Here is a 16,113-nt window from a genome sequence, read left to right as displayed (position 1 = left end):
TCCTAGGGTCCCATGATGTTTATTTGAGATCCAGCCTGTTCATAAGTTAACACAAACATGAAAGAAGGGAAGTTATAAATATAAGCTTGATCGGAAACTTCGGCTGCCCCTGAGAAGGTTTCAATAGTGGGCGTCACTCTCTCCACTATTTCCAATGGTAGGGTCCATACGAGTTTTGAACCTAACTTATTCTTTCTAATGCCCTAAAATATCTCTCCAAATGGATAGACGGTGTGGATACAACTCGAACGTCATAGTGGGGCCACATAACTTGGCAACGTCACTTCGCTAGTTCGTCTTGCTACTTCACCTGTCAGTAGCTAATCCGCGTCCGTAGCTGTGCCAATCAGGGAGAGCGGATCGTGGACCATATGGATATCCCTAGTAACGGGACTCTGTGGGGCCCACTCTGATTTATGTGTATTATCGATACCGTCCATCCATTTTTTCGGCTCAGTTTAGGACATGAATCCAAAATTGAAGCATATCCAAGCTAAGTGCACCCAACACAAGAAACAATTGAGTAGCGTTGTCACCATTGAAACCTTTCAAGCACCCACCGTGATGTTTATTTCTCATCCAACCCGTTCATAAGATCAACACAAATTTGGATGAAGGAAAAACAAAAATACAAGTTTAATCCAAAACTTTTGTGCCGCGTGAGAAGTTTTCAACAGTAGGCATTCAATCTCTACCGTTGTTTATGGTCTACTTGAGCTTTGAATATGCTTCTACTTTGTGTTCATGGCCTAAAATGAGCTAATAAAACAGATATACGGGGTGGCTAAACTACACAAATCACGGTGGACCCCACAAACTCCGGTCACCAGACATTGAGTAATCAGGCAAGCCGGCTTCCCATTTTAGGCAACCAACTGTTAAGATTACCCAATGGCGAGGACACTTGATGAACGGCCCGGATCAAGCATGAAGTTGTGTGTGCACGATGACATTGGAAGAATCCCCATTCATTAACAATAGCAAAAATAATTATTTTGGAAGCAACTAATCAATGCCATAATTATTCAGCTCTAATTCCAATGGTCCAGACATCTCCCTTACCTCACTCACCCACCATTGAGAAGATGTTGACTTTTTTTCTGGTTGGTTTTCTTTTGTCTCTCACCGCCAACCGAGGAATAGGCAGAACGATAAGGTACTTTCCTCCTCCCACCATAAGCTTATCATCCTGCGCATTTTCCTGCAATGTGTCATGTATGCAGAACATCTGATCCGTAGAAAAGGTCGGCCACATCACAAAGATCATGCAGATCGATTCTTGAATTAGGCCAAACCAGTGAGAAGACGAGTAACCAGTCTATCAGGTGAGCCGACAGTGGGGACCACTGTGATGCATGATATTTAAATCCACGCCGTTCATCAGTTTTGACAGACCATTTTATGCACGGTTCCAAAAAAATAAGCAGATCAAAATCTCAGGTGGACCACGCCACTGAAAACAGTGGTTATTGACAATTAAAAACTTATTATGGGCCACAAATTTATTTTATCAAGCTGATATTTGTATGGTACCTTCATCCAGGTATTTTTGACTTTATCAACAGGTTAGATGGCAAATAAACATCCCGGAGGCACCTAGGAATCTTTTAATGTTAGGTATTCGATCACACTGTTTCTTGGTGTGGTCCACTTAATATTTGGATTATATTCGTTTTTATTATTATGCTCTAAAATGTGGTTTCAAAACGGATGGACGGCATGGATGGAAGGCACATACATCATGGTGAGCCCCACAGTCCAGAACTCAACGAAGCTGCCCTAAAACTCAGGTGGGCACACCATAGGAAACTGTATAAATAGTGCCTACAACTTATAAATTCAGGTGTTATGACCCACGTAAGGTTCCGAACGGTCTATTTTTAGGTCCATGAGCCTTGTCGGTCAGATCAGTTGAATGCCATATACACGCGACAAGGACCCTACACAGTAGAGCTAATGGTTAATCAATTTTTTATAGCCGTCCACTCCTTTTGTATACTGTGTGTAACCATCTTCTGGGAAGCCTAGATCTCTCACACCTGTCTCTTATTGGCCTGCGTGCCTGAATTTTTGGCAGGGCTTCCACATATACACGTGGAATTATAAAACTTTCATAATAACATATTATTATTATTAAGATTTTATTAACAAAATTATTATTATTATATATATACACACACACACACTCTTTGACTTCTTGGGTAAAATAAAAAGATATCATCTCTATGGACCTTTAATCACAAGCAAATGATAGCTTATTGTCGTGGTAATCCCAACGTCAGACAAGGAAACGCAACTATCTCAAATTTCGAATGAAAATTTAACATCTGGCTACTGTGTATTTGCTTGCTTCTTTTTTTCTTTCTTTCTTTTTTTTCTTTTTTAGGAAGTGGACTACCATACATTAGCGGGAGTTCCATGGTCCTCAATTCAAGATATGATTGCACAATTTAAATTTTGTCCGCATGTCCTGTTGCATTTTGTTTCAAAATTTATATTAAAAATGAAATTTCAAATATTTTGGTTTCTCTCTAGATTTGAAATTTTTTGTACTTTTGAATTATTAGTTTTGTCTCACATCGAATTTAACAAAGAAAAACAACTTGTATATAAGATAAGTTTTTTGCCTTGGGGCTTGAGCCCCATTTAGAGGTCATGCGTGCGATGAGCTAAATCGAGCCATACCGTGCCGAGCCGAGTCCACATGTGTGTGCACATGCGGGACGAGACGGGTTAGGTGCGGGTGTGGGTGTGGGTGTGGGTCCAGGTGTACTCGCGCGTGTATATGTATGAGTACTCACAGGACTTTATTTGCAAAAGTGTAAATCCAACAAACCAAACCCTTTCAAAATGGTGCTTAATGCACTACTTAAAAATTCGTCACTGATTAAGGACTTCTATTCCAGTTTCAAAAGTACGAAATCTTTTTTATCTTCTTAAAACTCTCTTTGTCATCTTGTTTATAAGTTTTATTGTTGCTTAGTTCATCACTGATTTAACTCAGCATTTTCAGGTTAAGCTGCAAGTGGTTCAAACCCGCATATAGTGAGTGCATCGCTAGGACTGAGTCATAGTCGTTGTATCCTAAAGGTCGATTGCTCTAGACATCTATTGCACTTGAGACACTGCCCAAGAGAAGTAAATTCGATTTCAAACAAAGTGACTCACGTTAGGCCTCAACTCAATTCGATTAGTCTTCTTTCTCAAATTTTATTTTCTTTTTTATTTTCAATTTTTTAATAGTCCATTTAATTCAACCAAATATTCCAACAAATCCAAACCATCGATCCAATGGTCCCAAAACGTGGATGGACCATGCTCCAAAATGTTTTCCCTTCCTGGAATATCAATAGTATCCACTAAGGAACGGTTTGGATTACAAAGTAAGCCCCATAATAACCCGAGTTTTACATTTCTAGTAGTGGGGCCTACAGTTTAGCGATCCAAACCATCTATCAAATAGGCTAAGCCATACTTAGAATGATGTAGAGATGGACGTGAGGAGGTTGAACATCATCTTTCTTAAGGGGATAACTACTCCAAATTCACATAACTTTTCTAGACTCCTCACGGAAACTCTCCTAATCCATGAGACAAAAAATAAGAAAATAAAAATAAATTCAAAAAAACAATCAAAAATTGATTGATAGATGATAAATTTGAATTTACAACCCTTTAAATAGATGTCATGATTTCTCCCCGACTTCATATCTTTCGGCCAAAAATAGTATCCTATTAGGCCTAACCACATTGTTTTACTAAATTTTCTAAGCATTTTTCATGTGGGGGCACAACTCAAAGGATAAAAAATTATGATGGAAATTAAATTTACTATAAATAGTAAAAAAAATTTTAAAAATGAATTTTCAACCATCAATCCAATGGAATCTAACAAATTTGATGTGGACAACCTGGCAAAGCCAAGTTGGGAGGCAAAAGTAGCATCTCCTATCCAAAATCATATATTTTATTTCGAATAACTAATTCTGTTTGCAAGATATGCATGTTTTAAGGATCTAACCGTCTTCATCGCTTCTGCCTCCAATCCGGCCTTCTTTGATCCATCTTCCAAATGAAACTGTCGGTAGACTGCTCTACAGGTTGTAGGATCCTATCCTCCAATCTTTTTGACTTTCTTAAGGGGACTGGACCTGTTGGTCAATTTCTTTTCTCAACCGTCTATATGCGTGCCAGCAATTTACGGTGAGGTTGCTTTAGCAATATATTTCTTCGGAGAATACTCCATCCATGGCTGGACCTGTAAGACCAATGATCTAGATCACAACATAACTATGGGCCCCATCTATGTGGTGAAATCTATCTTGAATGGCCAATGATTCTATCGCCAATATGTCAGACCACTGAAATTTATATTTTGGACCATCGCTGTGAAGTCCACCGATCAAAACAACACAATCGCCATTCATGTACAGTTTCGCCATTCATGTACAGTTTAGCTAGTTTTTATCTAAAGTGGGGACTACTAGATGAACGGTGCTGAATTACTAGGAAACAAAATATCAGCCTGATCCAAAAATTCAGTGGGCTCCATCCATGTTTCAATTGTGGGCATTCCATACACTCTATTCCATACGGTGTGGGCCACTTGAATTGTATGCCAGTTTGATTTTTGGCCTTCCGTTCTACTATCATATGGCCCAAAAGATGGACAGAGTGGATATCACTCATATGTGACAGTGGGCCCACAGAGCTTTTTGTTGCGCGCGCGCCGTGCAACAGCAAATTCACCTCCATCCTTCGCAACCACGCCGAGGATTTCCCGTTTTCAAGTCAGACGTTTACTTTGACTACTGGGATTTTATTGCCATTGGGTCATCGCTATCATGTCAGCTGTACCTCGTCAGAGACAACAACTAACGCACCGTACACGTGTCAGCGGTTCACAAAAACTTTCGACCGTGCAACTTGTGGCCCATTGGCCAATGAGCTGTATACTTGAAATCAAACTGATTGGATGACGTTAGCTTAGGGCCCGTTTGGCCAGGTAGATTGAAAGGGATTGAATGGCAGTAGGGTGGAAGGCATGGATTTCTAGGTAATGACGGTGTTGTCACTGGATTGTCTTGAGATCCATGGGATTGCTCTATCCCTGGATTGCTATATCCAGTCTGTTTGGCACGCCTGGCCAATCTCGGGATTAAACCTTCCCATCCCTTCCAATCCCTCGAACCAAACACGTCCTAGGCATATTTAAACGGATTAGGGTAGATTGGATGGGATTTAAAGGTAATGATGGTGTTGTCAGTGGATTGTCTTAAGATCCATGGGATTGGGATCAGATCACTGACTCTGTTTGGCACGCCTGGCCAATCTCGGTATTTAACTTCCAATCTCTTCCAATACCATCCAATCCCTTCCAATCCGACCGGCCAAACGGGCCCTTATGATTTCACCTGTGGAATTTGGCCCGTTGATCATTGTGTTTTCTCAGTGTCCATTTGAAGTCACCAGTTTCGTGGTTAGGATTGTCCTGTTTGTGTGATTTTTGGGACATCAATTCCTCCTAATAGTTCTCATGATTCAGACCGTTCATATTGGGGAGTGGATTATATATCTCTGTGCCTAGGGCTGTGTGAGGCTCATGGCGATGTTCATGACAAATCCACTCCGTCCACATGTTTTATAATACCATAATAGTACTGAAGCCTAAAAATAAGGCAGATCCAAAACTCAGGTGGGCCACACAAGAAACCGTGAGGATTGAACCCATGGAGGTGACAGAAGTTTTGCATCAGGATGATATTTGTGCCGACAATTTATCAGAGGGGTAATAACCCTATGAACGGTTTGGATGGCATATAAACATCATGGTCAGCTCCAGGAAGGTTACAACTATGGACGTTTCCATATCAACTGATTCATGTGTTATGGCCGGCTTGAGTTTCGAATCCTCCTGATTTTTTGCTCATATCCCATTGTGGTCTTTTAAAACGGATAGACGGAGTGGATTTGTCATGAACATCTCTGTGGGCCGCACACAGCCCTAGGCACCCGGGGTAACAGGCAATCCCCTCCCTTCATCTTGGCATGTATGCCACGTGTACCGTGGATGAGTTCCTCCACTGCGGACCGGAATCCTCTGCAACCTGTTGCAGGAAAAGCGTACACCCTCCGTCTGAGACTTGGGGAACTCCATTTAGGATCTGATCCCAATAATCAAATTGATTCAAAACTTAGGTGGGCCACACCACATGGAACATTGTGTATGTGGATGGCCACCATAGCAACTTTTCCGCAACCACTGTGTGGTTTAAATGCCATTTCTATCCTATCGTTAGCTAAGACTATCAAATGTTAACAAAAAGCTAGAAATCTAATTTGTCCCAACAGCTGCAGGGGCTGCGCCTCGTAAATTTATGACTTATGTATGATTTATGCCGGTTTAGCCACCGAGTCTCTCTATGAAACTGTGTCCGGATCGTTGCGCCTTTCGTGAGGGTAGGAACTTATCGAACAAGGAATTTCACTGCCTTATGACTGTTATAGTTATGGGCGCTGTTCACCGGGGATTCGGTCACCAGCTCCCCATCATCAAGTCACCAACTTCCTTAACCTTCTAGGGTATTGATAATTCCAGTATTGGTAATCTAATTAAAGACTCTTCTATAGTTTAATTGTTTGAGAAACAATTATAATTGTATATTTTATGATTGATCGTCTCGAACAATATGACAATATGTTGAAAATGTATATGTAAATAAGTGCTAAGCAACTCATTTCTTCGTGTTTTTTTTATAAATGTGTTTATCAAACGATAATTTCTTAAAATTTTCAGCAAGCAATGAAGTGAGCATGAATTTCTAGTTTCCATTAATTTTATTTTATTTTATTTTATTTTTGTTTTATCACACGCACTCACGTATGCCCGCGCACTCACACCACAATGGGTGCTCAAACTCATAGCCTCATGTTGAAACTCTTGTGAGTCTACCACTAAGATATATGGTCACAGGCAAATAAAACTCTCACAAAAGTTCCTTCAAATTTTGTATTTTAAGACTTTAGTCATATTATTTAGTTAATTATTGTATTTTTCCATCTAATGTATTATTTACAATTCAGACACAATAACATCTTCTAATCATGAAAAAAGTCATCCATTGTAAGGATACTGAACCCAGCAATTGAACCCTCGCTTGGACAACAACTCGATTAGCCTATGTGTTAGAATATTTGTAACAACCCAGCTCTCACTGTACCGATATTGTCCACTTTAGCCAAAGCCTCACGCTTTTGGTTATGCGGTTTCCCCCAAAAGGCCTCATTACAGGGAATGGTGGAACTGCACTTATAACCAAGGTCTCGAACGCTCATCCATCTGATGTAGGACTAAGCTAAGTCCCCGACCAACTGTTAGCGATATTTTCGAACAAACCACAAGTTGAACCCTCGCCCAGACACTGAACCCTCGCTCGGACAACAGCCTGGTTAACCAGGGTGTTAGATCCATACTCTTTTTTCATCTTTTCTTTTCCTAATTTCTAAATAAGTTCTATCATTATTTTAGTGTTGTTAGTTATCGGAGCCTTTCTCACACTGATTTTTGTTAGTGATGGATGATGGATAAAGTGGATCTTACATACACAATATTGGATGCAATACACGTCGGGTAGTGCATGGTGCTTTGGACAATTAATAGGGGTGTTATGTAGGAATTTTGGATCTGTAAATCTGTAATTATGAAATTTTGAAATTTAAAAATAATTGTAAAAGAAATTAAAACAAAAATAGAAATTTGAATAAGGAATAATTTAAAAAACTTATTTGATTCGAGGCACAATGAAAGTCACTCAACTTGAAATTTATTTGTCCTCCTTTGGGGGATGTCCATAATGCAATAGGAATACTAGACAAATCGGGGCGCACTCGATGTACCCTCAAATGTTATCTCGTCACACCAGCGCACTCAATGTATGAAGACCCAAACCGTCTTTATTTGCTTAACACGAAAACTGAACTAGATAAACCAAAAGAAACTATTGTAGAGATTTTAAGTGAGAAAGAGAATCAAACAATTGGATTGATATTAAATTCGAAACAAGAGAAGTCCCTTATATAGACTTTAAAAATTCGCCTCGAATGGGTGTGTATGCAACCATGCCAACAGTCATGGGTGTTGGGTTTTTTGTAAAAGAAAAACATTTTGTTTTTTGGCTCTATTTAAAAATTCTGTTTGAAAATTCAAAATAAATTGCCATTTTTGTCCATCGTTGGAAAACGAATCAAAAGGCAACCATATATATATATATATATATATCTCGTGCACACCACATTACACTACGACCATGGACCAACGGGTGCATGTGGTTCGTGGCATAAATTGGAGCTATTGGCATATTTCACAAACAACTAAATTCACATGCCCCCTGAAATGACATAAACCCTTTGCAAAATCATCTTCTTAAAAACCCAAGTTTTTCTTTATGTTTAGTCGATATGGAACTAAACCCACACCATGACAAGACAAAATATCTTTATTGTTTTTTGAAAACTTTGAAGGATTTTTTTTTTTTTTTTAAACACCAAAATACAACATATTAAGTATTACCGGGTTGGGTTCAAGTAGGGTCCTCCAATACCATATTCACATTTGTTCTAACCTGGTCTAAGTTCTAATTCTGGAAAATCCACACCTAGATTCAAATGGGTTCTCCACTTGTGGACCATCGCCCGGACAATGAACCCTCACTTGGACAAGAGCCCGGTTATCCAGGGTGTTAGAATCCCCCCACCTTCAGGGCAGAGCTACCCTCGGCACTGATACCATTTGTAATGACCCAGCCTTCACTGTATTGATATTGTCCGCTTTGGCCAAAGCCTCAATAGTTTTGGTTATGGGATTCCGCCAAAATGCCTCATCGTAGGGAAAGGAAGAACCGCACTTATGGCCAGGGTCTCGAGCACTCATCCATCCGATGTGGGACTAAGCCGAGGCCTGACCAACTGTTAGCGATATGTTCGAACAATCCACAAGTTGAACCCTCACTTGGACAACAACTCAGTTAACCAATGTGTTAGAATAATGACATCAAAGCTGAGGCAGCTCTGCCCTAAAGGCGGGGGATTCTAACACCCTGGTTAACTGAGCTACTGTCCGAGCAACGGTTCAATGTCCGGGCGAGAGTTCAACTTGTGGGTTGTTAGAAAATATCGTCAATGTTTGAAAATATCGCTAACAGTTGGTCAGGGCATTGGCTTAGTCCCACATCGAATGGATAAACACTCAATACCCTGGCTATAAGTACGGTTCCACCCTTCAATGTAATGAAGCCTTACGGGGGATGCCTCGTGACCAAAACGGGGTGACTTTGGCTAACGTGGACAATATCTTTCAATTGCACCCACTGTCAGTTTGAGACATGAATTGGTGGTAAGCAGGCTGTCATGCTTGCATGTGGCTTACAGAAAATGGTTTAATTGCAAGACCCAGCCAAACCCCAGTAGACATGACTACTGCCCACGTCCATGTGAATAAAATATATACAATTGTACAACTAAGAGAAACTAAACCTCATCTCCTAAGGGGACCAGCATATGAAATCCCGTATTGGGTCCATCAGGTACCGTGGGCCCCGGTACCCATTGACAGCCGTAGTTGATGGAGACGATTGCGGTCCCACCACAACGGACCACCAACCTTTCTCAGTGTATATGAAACAGCTACACTCCCCTGATCCTTCACCATTGCTATAAAATAATAGCGACTCATTCCCCTTAGCGATGGCACAGATTTCTGATGATACAGACCGTCCAAACTGATGAACCGATCATGGATGGAGCATTCACCTACAAACCGTGGTAGTAATTAATTAACCATCTAATTTGTTTTCTTAATTTAAGCTGCTTCAGTATTTTTCTTCTAACAATCCACTTGATAACCACCAACTTGACGGTTAGGATTGCTTGATCAAGGTGGTCATCGATCTATACTCTCCACAAGTGGCTTCCAGAGTTTGGATGGTCTGGATAGCTGCGAATGTATGCAAGTGAGAAGGGTATAATGGTAGTGAACTAACACAGGGTTCTTATCCTGTAATGAAAGGGTTCTTATCCTGTAATGAATAAAATAATTCCTGGTTTTAAAGATCTCTCTTCTCAAGGGTGTATAGGAGAGAGATTTTTACTCATTCAACACAACAACCAATAATAAATGGCATTGATTTGCTTCTTTAAAGCCTTCACTGCGCCCTCTCATTCAGAGGTTTTATGGTTTTTGGCCTTGTTCTCTCTCTCTCTCTCTCTCTCTCTCTCTCTCTCTCTCTCTCTCTGGGCGTTTGGGTTTCCTACACTACGGTACAAGAGTTCAAGTTCCATGCATTTCCCTCAATATCTGAGAGACATGGTTAGGAATAGAAAGTAGAGAGGCTCTTCAATTGAATATCAGAGCCCTTCCCATGTTATTCATGGTCTTTTAAAGGTATGAATCTATCAGTATCTCTCTTTCTTGGTTTTTGTTGCATGGAAATGGCAAGTTCTTTTATTTTCTCCGACTCATAGACTGTATCCAGATAATGAACATCAGAAAGGGACAGTCTATTTACACCCTCTCCTTTTTAATATTACACCCCCATTTTTATTTATTTATTATTATTATTATTTTTTTTTTGTGCAAAAATGACTTAAATCACTACAATGTGTGTGCATGCGGGTCTCAAAAAGTGGGGGTCAAATGTCATTTGCTTGTTTGAAATGCAATTTGGTATTGCCCTTTCGATTGAGAGAGCATTTAAAGAACATCTAATGCATTTCCTTTACTACCATAATAATACCAACATTTTCAAAGTTCAAACACAATCCTAACAACATCTCTAAAAACAAAAACCAAAAAAAAAAAACAAAAAAAAATCATCTCTAACAACATCATTTTATTACTTTTTTTCTCTCTCATTTTACCATGTGAAGGGATTATTGCAGTTGAAAGAAGTCTTCCATGGCTACCAAGATGAAAGGGATCTTTAAAGGGATCAAATACATCTCCCAAATCTTTGGTAATATTTTTGTTTTTTGTTTTTTGTTTTTACCTTTCTTATAAATGACTCAATGTTTCTTGAATTGACATTTCCACCCTAAAATTGCCATTTCAATCCACCAGGTTAATTTGGGATGTGCAATAGTTGAAAATCTTAATAATTGTGTGTGGACATATCACATGATATTAACCTTTATCTATGGTCTCTAAAAATTGGTTCTTGCAGCAGTTTATAAGGAGCATGAGATGGAGATTGGGTACCCAACGGATGTAAGACACGTGTCACATATAGGGTGGGATGGCACATCTGTGAATGCACCAAGTTGGGTATGTATTACATTTTACAAACTATTTTTTTCTTTTTATTTTCTGATGTGTTAGGCAATCTATGTATGTTGGTATGATGTATTTTTTCTTTCTTTTCTTTTTTGTTTTTTGTTTTTTGTTTTTTGAGAAATGAATCATTTACATTTAATTAAAAAAAAAAATCCCAAATGCAGATGAATGAGTTCAAGACAGCATCCGATTTTTCATCGACACAGCTAAGTCACTTTGGCCATTCAAGGGATCCGAGTTGTGTGGGCGTTGCCTCATGGTCTTCTCAAGGTTTTTCTTCTTCTTCATCTCTCTCTCTCTCTCTCTCTCTCTCTCTCTCTCTCTCGATATATATATATATATATATATGATCTTGTAATTCGTTTGGTTAGGACCATGCATTTGATCTATGGACCCTCTAGGGTAGTGCTCAACTGATGAACGGTTCAGATCTCTCCTATTTGTGCCGCATCTATGGCTATAGATCACAGGCACCACCGGGATATTATTTGAATTTTTTTACAGGAGTGAAACCTTGAACACCCGGAGGGCGCGGCTCGGCTGGTACCCCAGAATCGCTATGTGGGTGGTACCCTAACCGTGGGGCCCACCACATCGTATGCGTTCTATATCTATACGGTCCATCCGCTTTGCCAACTCATTTTATTGCATAAGCCCAAAAATGAAGCATTTACAAATCTCAGGTGGACCACACCACAGGAAACAGTGGTCATTGAACACCCACCATTAAAAAATTCCCGGGGCCCACTCTAATCTTCATTCACTGTCTGTTGATAAGATCACACAAAACTTCCTAGGGCCCACTCTAATATTTATTTGCCATTAAAACCTATTGAAAAGATCACAAGGACATCCATAAAGGAAAACCACTTAAGGGCGTGTTTGGACAGGCCCATCCCACGGGATTAGATTGTAATAGGGTGTGTCAGTGGATTGCAGGCAATCACATGGGATTGCTAAATCCAGGGAATCTACCACCAAGTATGTTTGGCCCGCCTGGTCAATCCCGGGATTACGCCCAGCCAATCCCTTCCAATTTGTTCATCCAAACATGTCCCAGGCAAAAATCATGGGATTAGGTGGGTTTAGGAAGGATTGGGTGGATTTCAAGGTAATGATAGTGATGTCAGTGGATTGCTGGCAATCCCATGGGATTGCTCCAATCCAGGCAGAATTTCATCGTGCTTGTTTGGCTCGCCCGGCCAATCCCGGGATTGCTCCTTCCAATCCCTTCTAATACAATCTAATCCAATCCAGCCTGCCCGGCCAAACAGGCCCACCCACGAAATGTTTTTAATAGTTATTCACTACCGTCCTTTGGCGTGGTCCACCTGAGATTTCTAGGTCTCATGCCACAAATGAGGACGGAGGATTAGGGGAGACCCCGGACTCACCCAAGACGGTGCGGCCCACCTTGATGTATGTATTTTATATCCATCATCATCCATTCTTTTTTTCATATTATTTCAGGCATGACACCAAAAATGAAGCAGATCCTGCTCCATGGTGGACCATACTTTTATAAAACGTGGTGATTGTCCATTAATAAGCCATACGAGTTTTGGATCAAGCTGATATTTGTTTTTTTGCATTCATCCATGTTCATGTGACCTTACCAATATGTTGGATGGCAAATGAACATTACAGGATGATTACAGTGGGCCCTGGGAATTTTTAATGGTAGGTCCTTCAATCACCACTGTTTCTAATGGTATGGTCCACCTGAGTTTTGGATCTTTATCACTTTTCGGCTCACAAGCTAAAGTGATCTGGAAAAATGGATGGACGGCGTGGATGTAGGGTATATATATATATATATATATATATATATATATAAGGTGGCCCCACGGCAATGGCCTCACTTTCTTGGGTGAGGCATGAGTTGGCCCCACGGTCAGGGTACCAGCCAAGTCAGGACCATAGCCAGATTGGGATTTTCTTGTTCCTATTGGAACACATCAGATGGTCTTCCCAGATCATCCTCCACCGTCGATTGGAATTGCTTTGGACGCTCAGATTAGGATTTCTCGGGTCTGTTTGGATCCCTTGCATTCGTAAATTCAGGATTGGCACTGAGATGTACATAGAACTCCTGTCCACCTTCAATGGACAATTTAAGATAATGGAATACCCAAACACGCCCCAAATTAGAAACGGACAAGGAATCCTTGGATTCTGGTTCCAGGGCATCAGACCAAGTCCAGCACAATTTGGGCTGGGCCCTCTTGGCATGGGCCAGATGGGCCCATTTTACTTGCTATTTCAAGTACAGACTTGCTTAGTGCCCTGGGGGGCCTGATTGAACGGTGGAGAATAATGGGCCACCTGAGTAGGTAAATACATCAAGCCGTTCGCTTCAGTCATCGTAATGACGCCAACTTGGGTGCCATGGATCTAAAAAGATTGGCCCACATCTTTCGGTTCCCCTTGCCACAGGTGTCCAAAACTAACAGTAGCAATGGCCAGATCTAGACCACGTCAGGCCTGACCCATTAATCTGAAAAGATGTTAAACCAAGGTCAGGTCTGGCCCGTTTATGGACATTCAAGAAATAGAGCCACCATATCACAGCTCTCTCTGGGTTGGACCAGGAAAGCCCAACCACCTGCCTCTCAAACCTTTCAAAGGACCCAATAACAATTTGCCCACATCTCATCGATCTGGACTGTCCAATTGGCTCACCATCAATTACATCCACAGTAACCTAAATTTGGCACCTATTAGGGTATTCAGAACTGTCCGATCAGTTGCTTGATCTCATACTTCACTTTAATATCCATACTTATACACCGCCCAATGTATGTACCAACAGATTTTCAGCAATCTATGGGAGTACATCCAGCGTCGGCGATCTTCGCAGACTCTCCAAGTGATCTACCAAAAATTCCTAAGAAAATGAGGCGAAAGAAGGGTAAGGATTCATCTCCACCGTCGTCCTCAAGATGACGATCATCGAAGTCGAAAGGTTCATTCGCCGCAGAGGAATCTGAAGGAATGGAAAACCCGTTTGGAATAATGTGAGAAATGAGTAGCAATCTATGGATTGAATTCCCACATTTTCGGGTTTTTTCGGATGTATACATTGAAAGAGTAAGACACAAAGATTTGAAAAATTCAACTTGTGTGAAGCCCAAAAGAAGGCCCAATTCTTTTTTGTGGGTTTAGGTTCTTAAAATCACTGAGTTGAGGTGTCTACACCTGAGTTAACTCAGAATGACTCACTATGTAAGCCATTAGCCATAAGATGAGGAGAAATGCTGGTAGTAAACATGTATGAGATCCAGGCCATTCATCAAGTAGACCATGCCATGGCCCTAAAAAAAACAGGCTGGTTAAGAATGGCCGGTTACCGTAAAAAAGGAACCATAATCTATATTTTTACCTTAACCGAGTGGCCCACTGGAGAATTGGGCCTTCACACACGTATTCCATATTGGTGCATGTGTGGTAAATCAGTTCTTTCATCTCTCAGGCCTCTCTGTGGTGGGCCATGCTAATGCTTGTCAAAGCCGAACACAGGAGATAACACAAGGCCCAGTCCCAGTACAAGCCGACGGAGGGATGGACGTGATGAGGTTGAGAACCGTCTTCCTTGGGAAATAACTATTTCGAATCCACCAAACTTCAAATTCGTAATAATATATTGATTGATGATATATATATATATATATATATATATATATATATATATATATATATATATATATATATATGAGCTTATTATACATACTAACATGAACCCTAAGAACAAGTTTCGGAATCAAAATACAACTAAAACTCCCATATATCGTGACTTACTATAAATACTGAACTTACCATTCATAGCCGGTCATGATTTTTACTGGACGTCATGGTTTTCAGCCAAAAATAATTAGTATCCTATTTGGCTTGACCGTACTATTCTCCTAATTTTTCTAAGCACTTTTTGTGTTGGATACAACTCCTAAAGCCGCAACGGATGAAAAGTTACAATATAAAACTGAAAATAAAATGAAATTTCGACTGCCGATGTGATGAAATCTCACAAATTCAAAATGAGCAACCCAGCATGGTGGGGTTGGTGTAGGGTTAGGTGGCTAAAATAGCTTCTCCTACTTCAAAATTATGTATAGCACATCGGATAACTCATTCTAGTTTGCAAGATACATTCATTTTAAGGTTCCGACGATCCGTATCACTAATCGGGCCTTTTCTGGTCCCATCTTAGCCATGAAATTGTATGCGACCTACTCTACATTACAAGCCCAGCCCACCAGCTAGGGAACTTGGTCTTGTTCCAGCCCAGGCCAGCCGTTTATGCACGGCCAATCCTCGGGCCTTTAAAATTGTAAGTGGGTCCCATTCCAAAAGTAAATAAGCTCAAGCCTATATTGAGCCTACCTAGATCTGGGATAGGCATGTTAGGCCTAGATCCCAAATCGAGCCTGATTCATAACTCAGGTGGGCCATACTGAAGGGAACAGTGGGGAGGTTGACGCCAAGCGTAAAAGCGTCCAGATGGAATGTGGGGCCCAGTGTTGTGTATTTGCCATTCAATCCCTTCATCAGGTGCGCTCCATCAGCATGGAGAGACATTCAAAACTCACGCAATTCGAAAACGCAGGTGGGCCACACCACGTGGATATATATGTTTTGGGTGTCTTGTACATTTCTTACTGTAGTGTGCACACCTGAAATTTGATCAGGATGATTCTTGGTGTATACGGTGAACATGAGAAGGTGCACCGGATGGACGGTTTGTATTCCATATACACATCACGATTGGGCTCCACGCAGATCTAACATAT

General features: G+C 40.7%; 1 protein-coding gene across 4 annotated transcripts; it reads left to right on the top strand.

The window, feature by feature from the left end:
* Positions 1-10,241: 10,241 nt before the first annotated feature.
* Positions 10,242-14,596, top strand: LOC131221386 (CRIB domain-containing protein RIC10). 4 transcript variants are annotated; one of them, XM_058216650.1, is made up of 5 exons: positions 10,242-10,438; positions 10,924-11,009; positions 11,220-11,317; positions 11,491-11,596; positions 14,139-14,596. In XM_058216650.1, the coding sequence occupies exons 2-5, from the start codon at positions 10,952-10,954 to the stop codon at positions 14,270-14,272; spliced, it is 396 nt and encodes a 131-aa protein (XP_058072633.1). In that variant the 5' UTR covers positions 10,242-10,438; positions 10,924-10,951; the 3' UTR covers positions 14,273-14,596. The 4 variants fall into 4 exon arrangements, with proteins under 4 accessions (XP_058072633.1, XP_058072632.1, XP_058072631.1 ...); XM_058216649.1 differs by having other exon boundaries at positions 10,243-10,438; positions 10,936-11,009; XM_058216648.1 differs by having other exon boundaries at positions 10,244-10,438; positions 11,217-11,317.
* The last annotated feature ends 1,517 nt before the right edge of the window (positions 14,597-16,113 follow it).

The sequence above is a fragment of the Magnolia sinica genome, chromosome 12 (assembly GCF_029962835.1).
Source record: "Magnolia sinica isolate HGM2019 chromosome 12, MsV1, whole genome shotgun sequence".
Lineage (NCBI taxonomy): Eukaryota > Viridiplantae > Streptophyta > Magnoliopsida > Magnoliales > Magnoliaceae > Magnolia > Magnolia sinica.
This window is presented reverse-complemented; position numbering and strand designations above follow the sequence as displayed.

Bases quoted from the DNA above. Each gene is read 5' to 3' on its own strand.
- LOC131221386 (XM_058216648.1), top strand. From the start codon at position 10,952: ATGGCTACCAAGATGAAAGGGATCTTTAAAGGGATCAAATACATCTCC. The intron at 11,010-11,216 runs GTAATATTTTTG...TGGTTCTTGCAG, and splicing joins ATACATCTCCCAAATCTTTG to CAGTTTATAAGGAGCATGAG. The intron at 11,597-14,138 runs GTTTTTCTTCTT...ATGTACCAACAG, and splicing joins TGCCTCATGGTCTTCTCAAG to ATTTTCAGCAATCTATGGGA.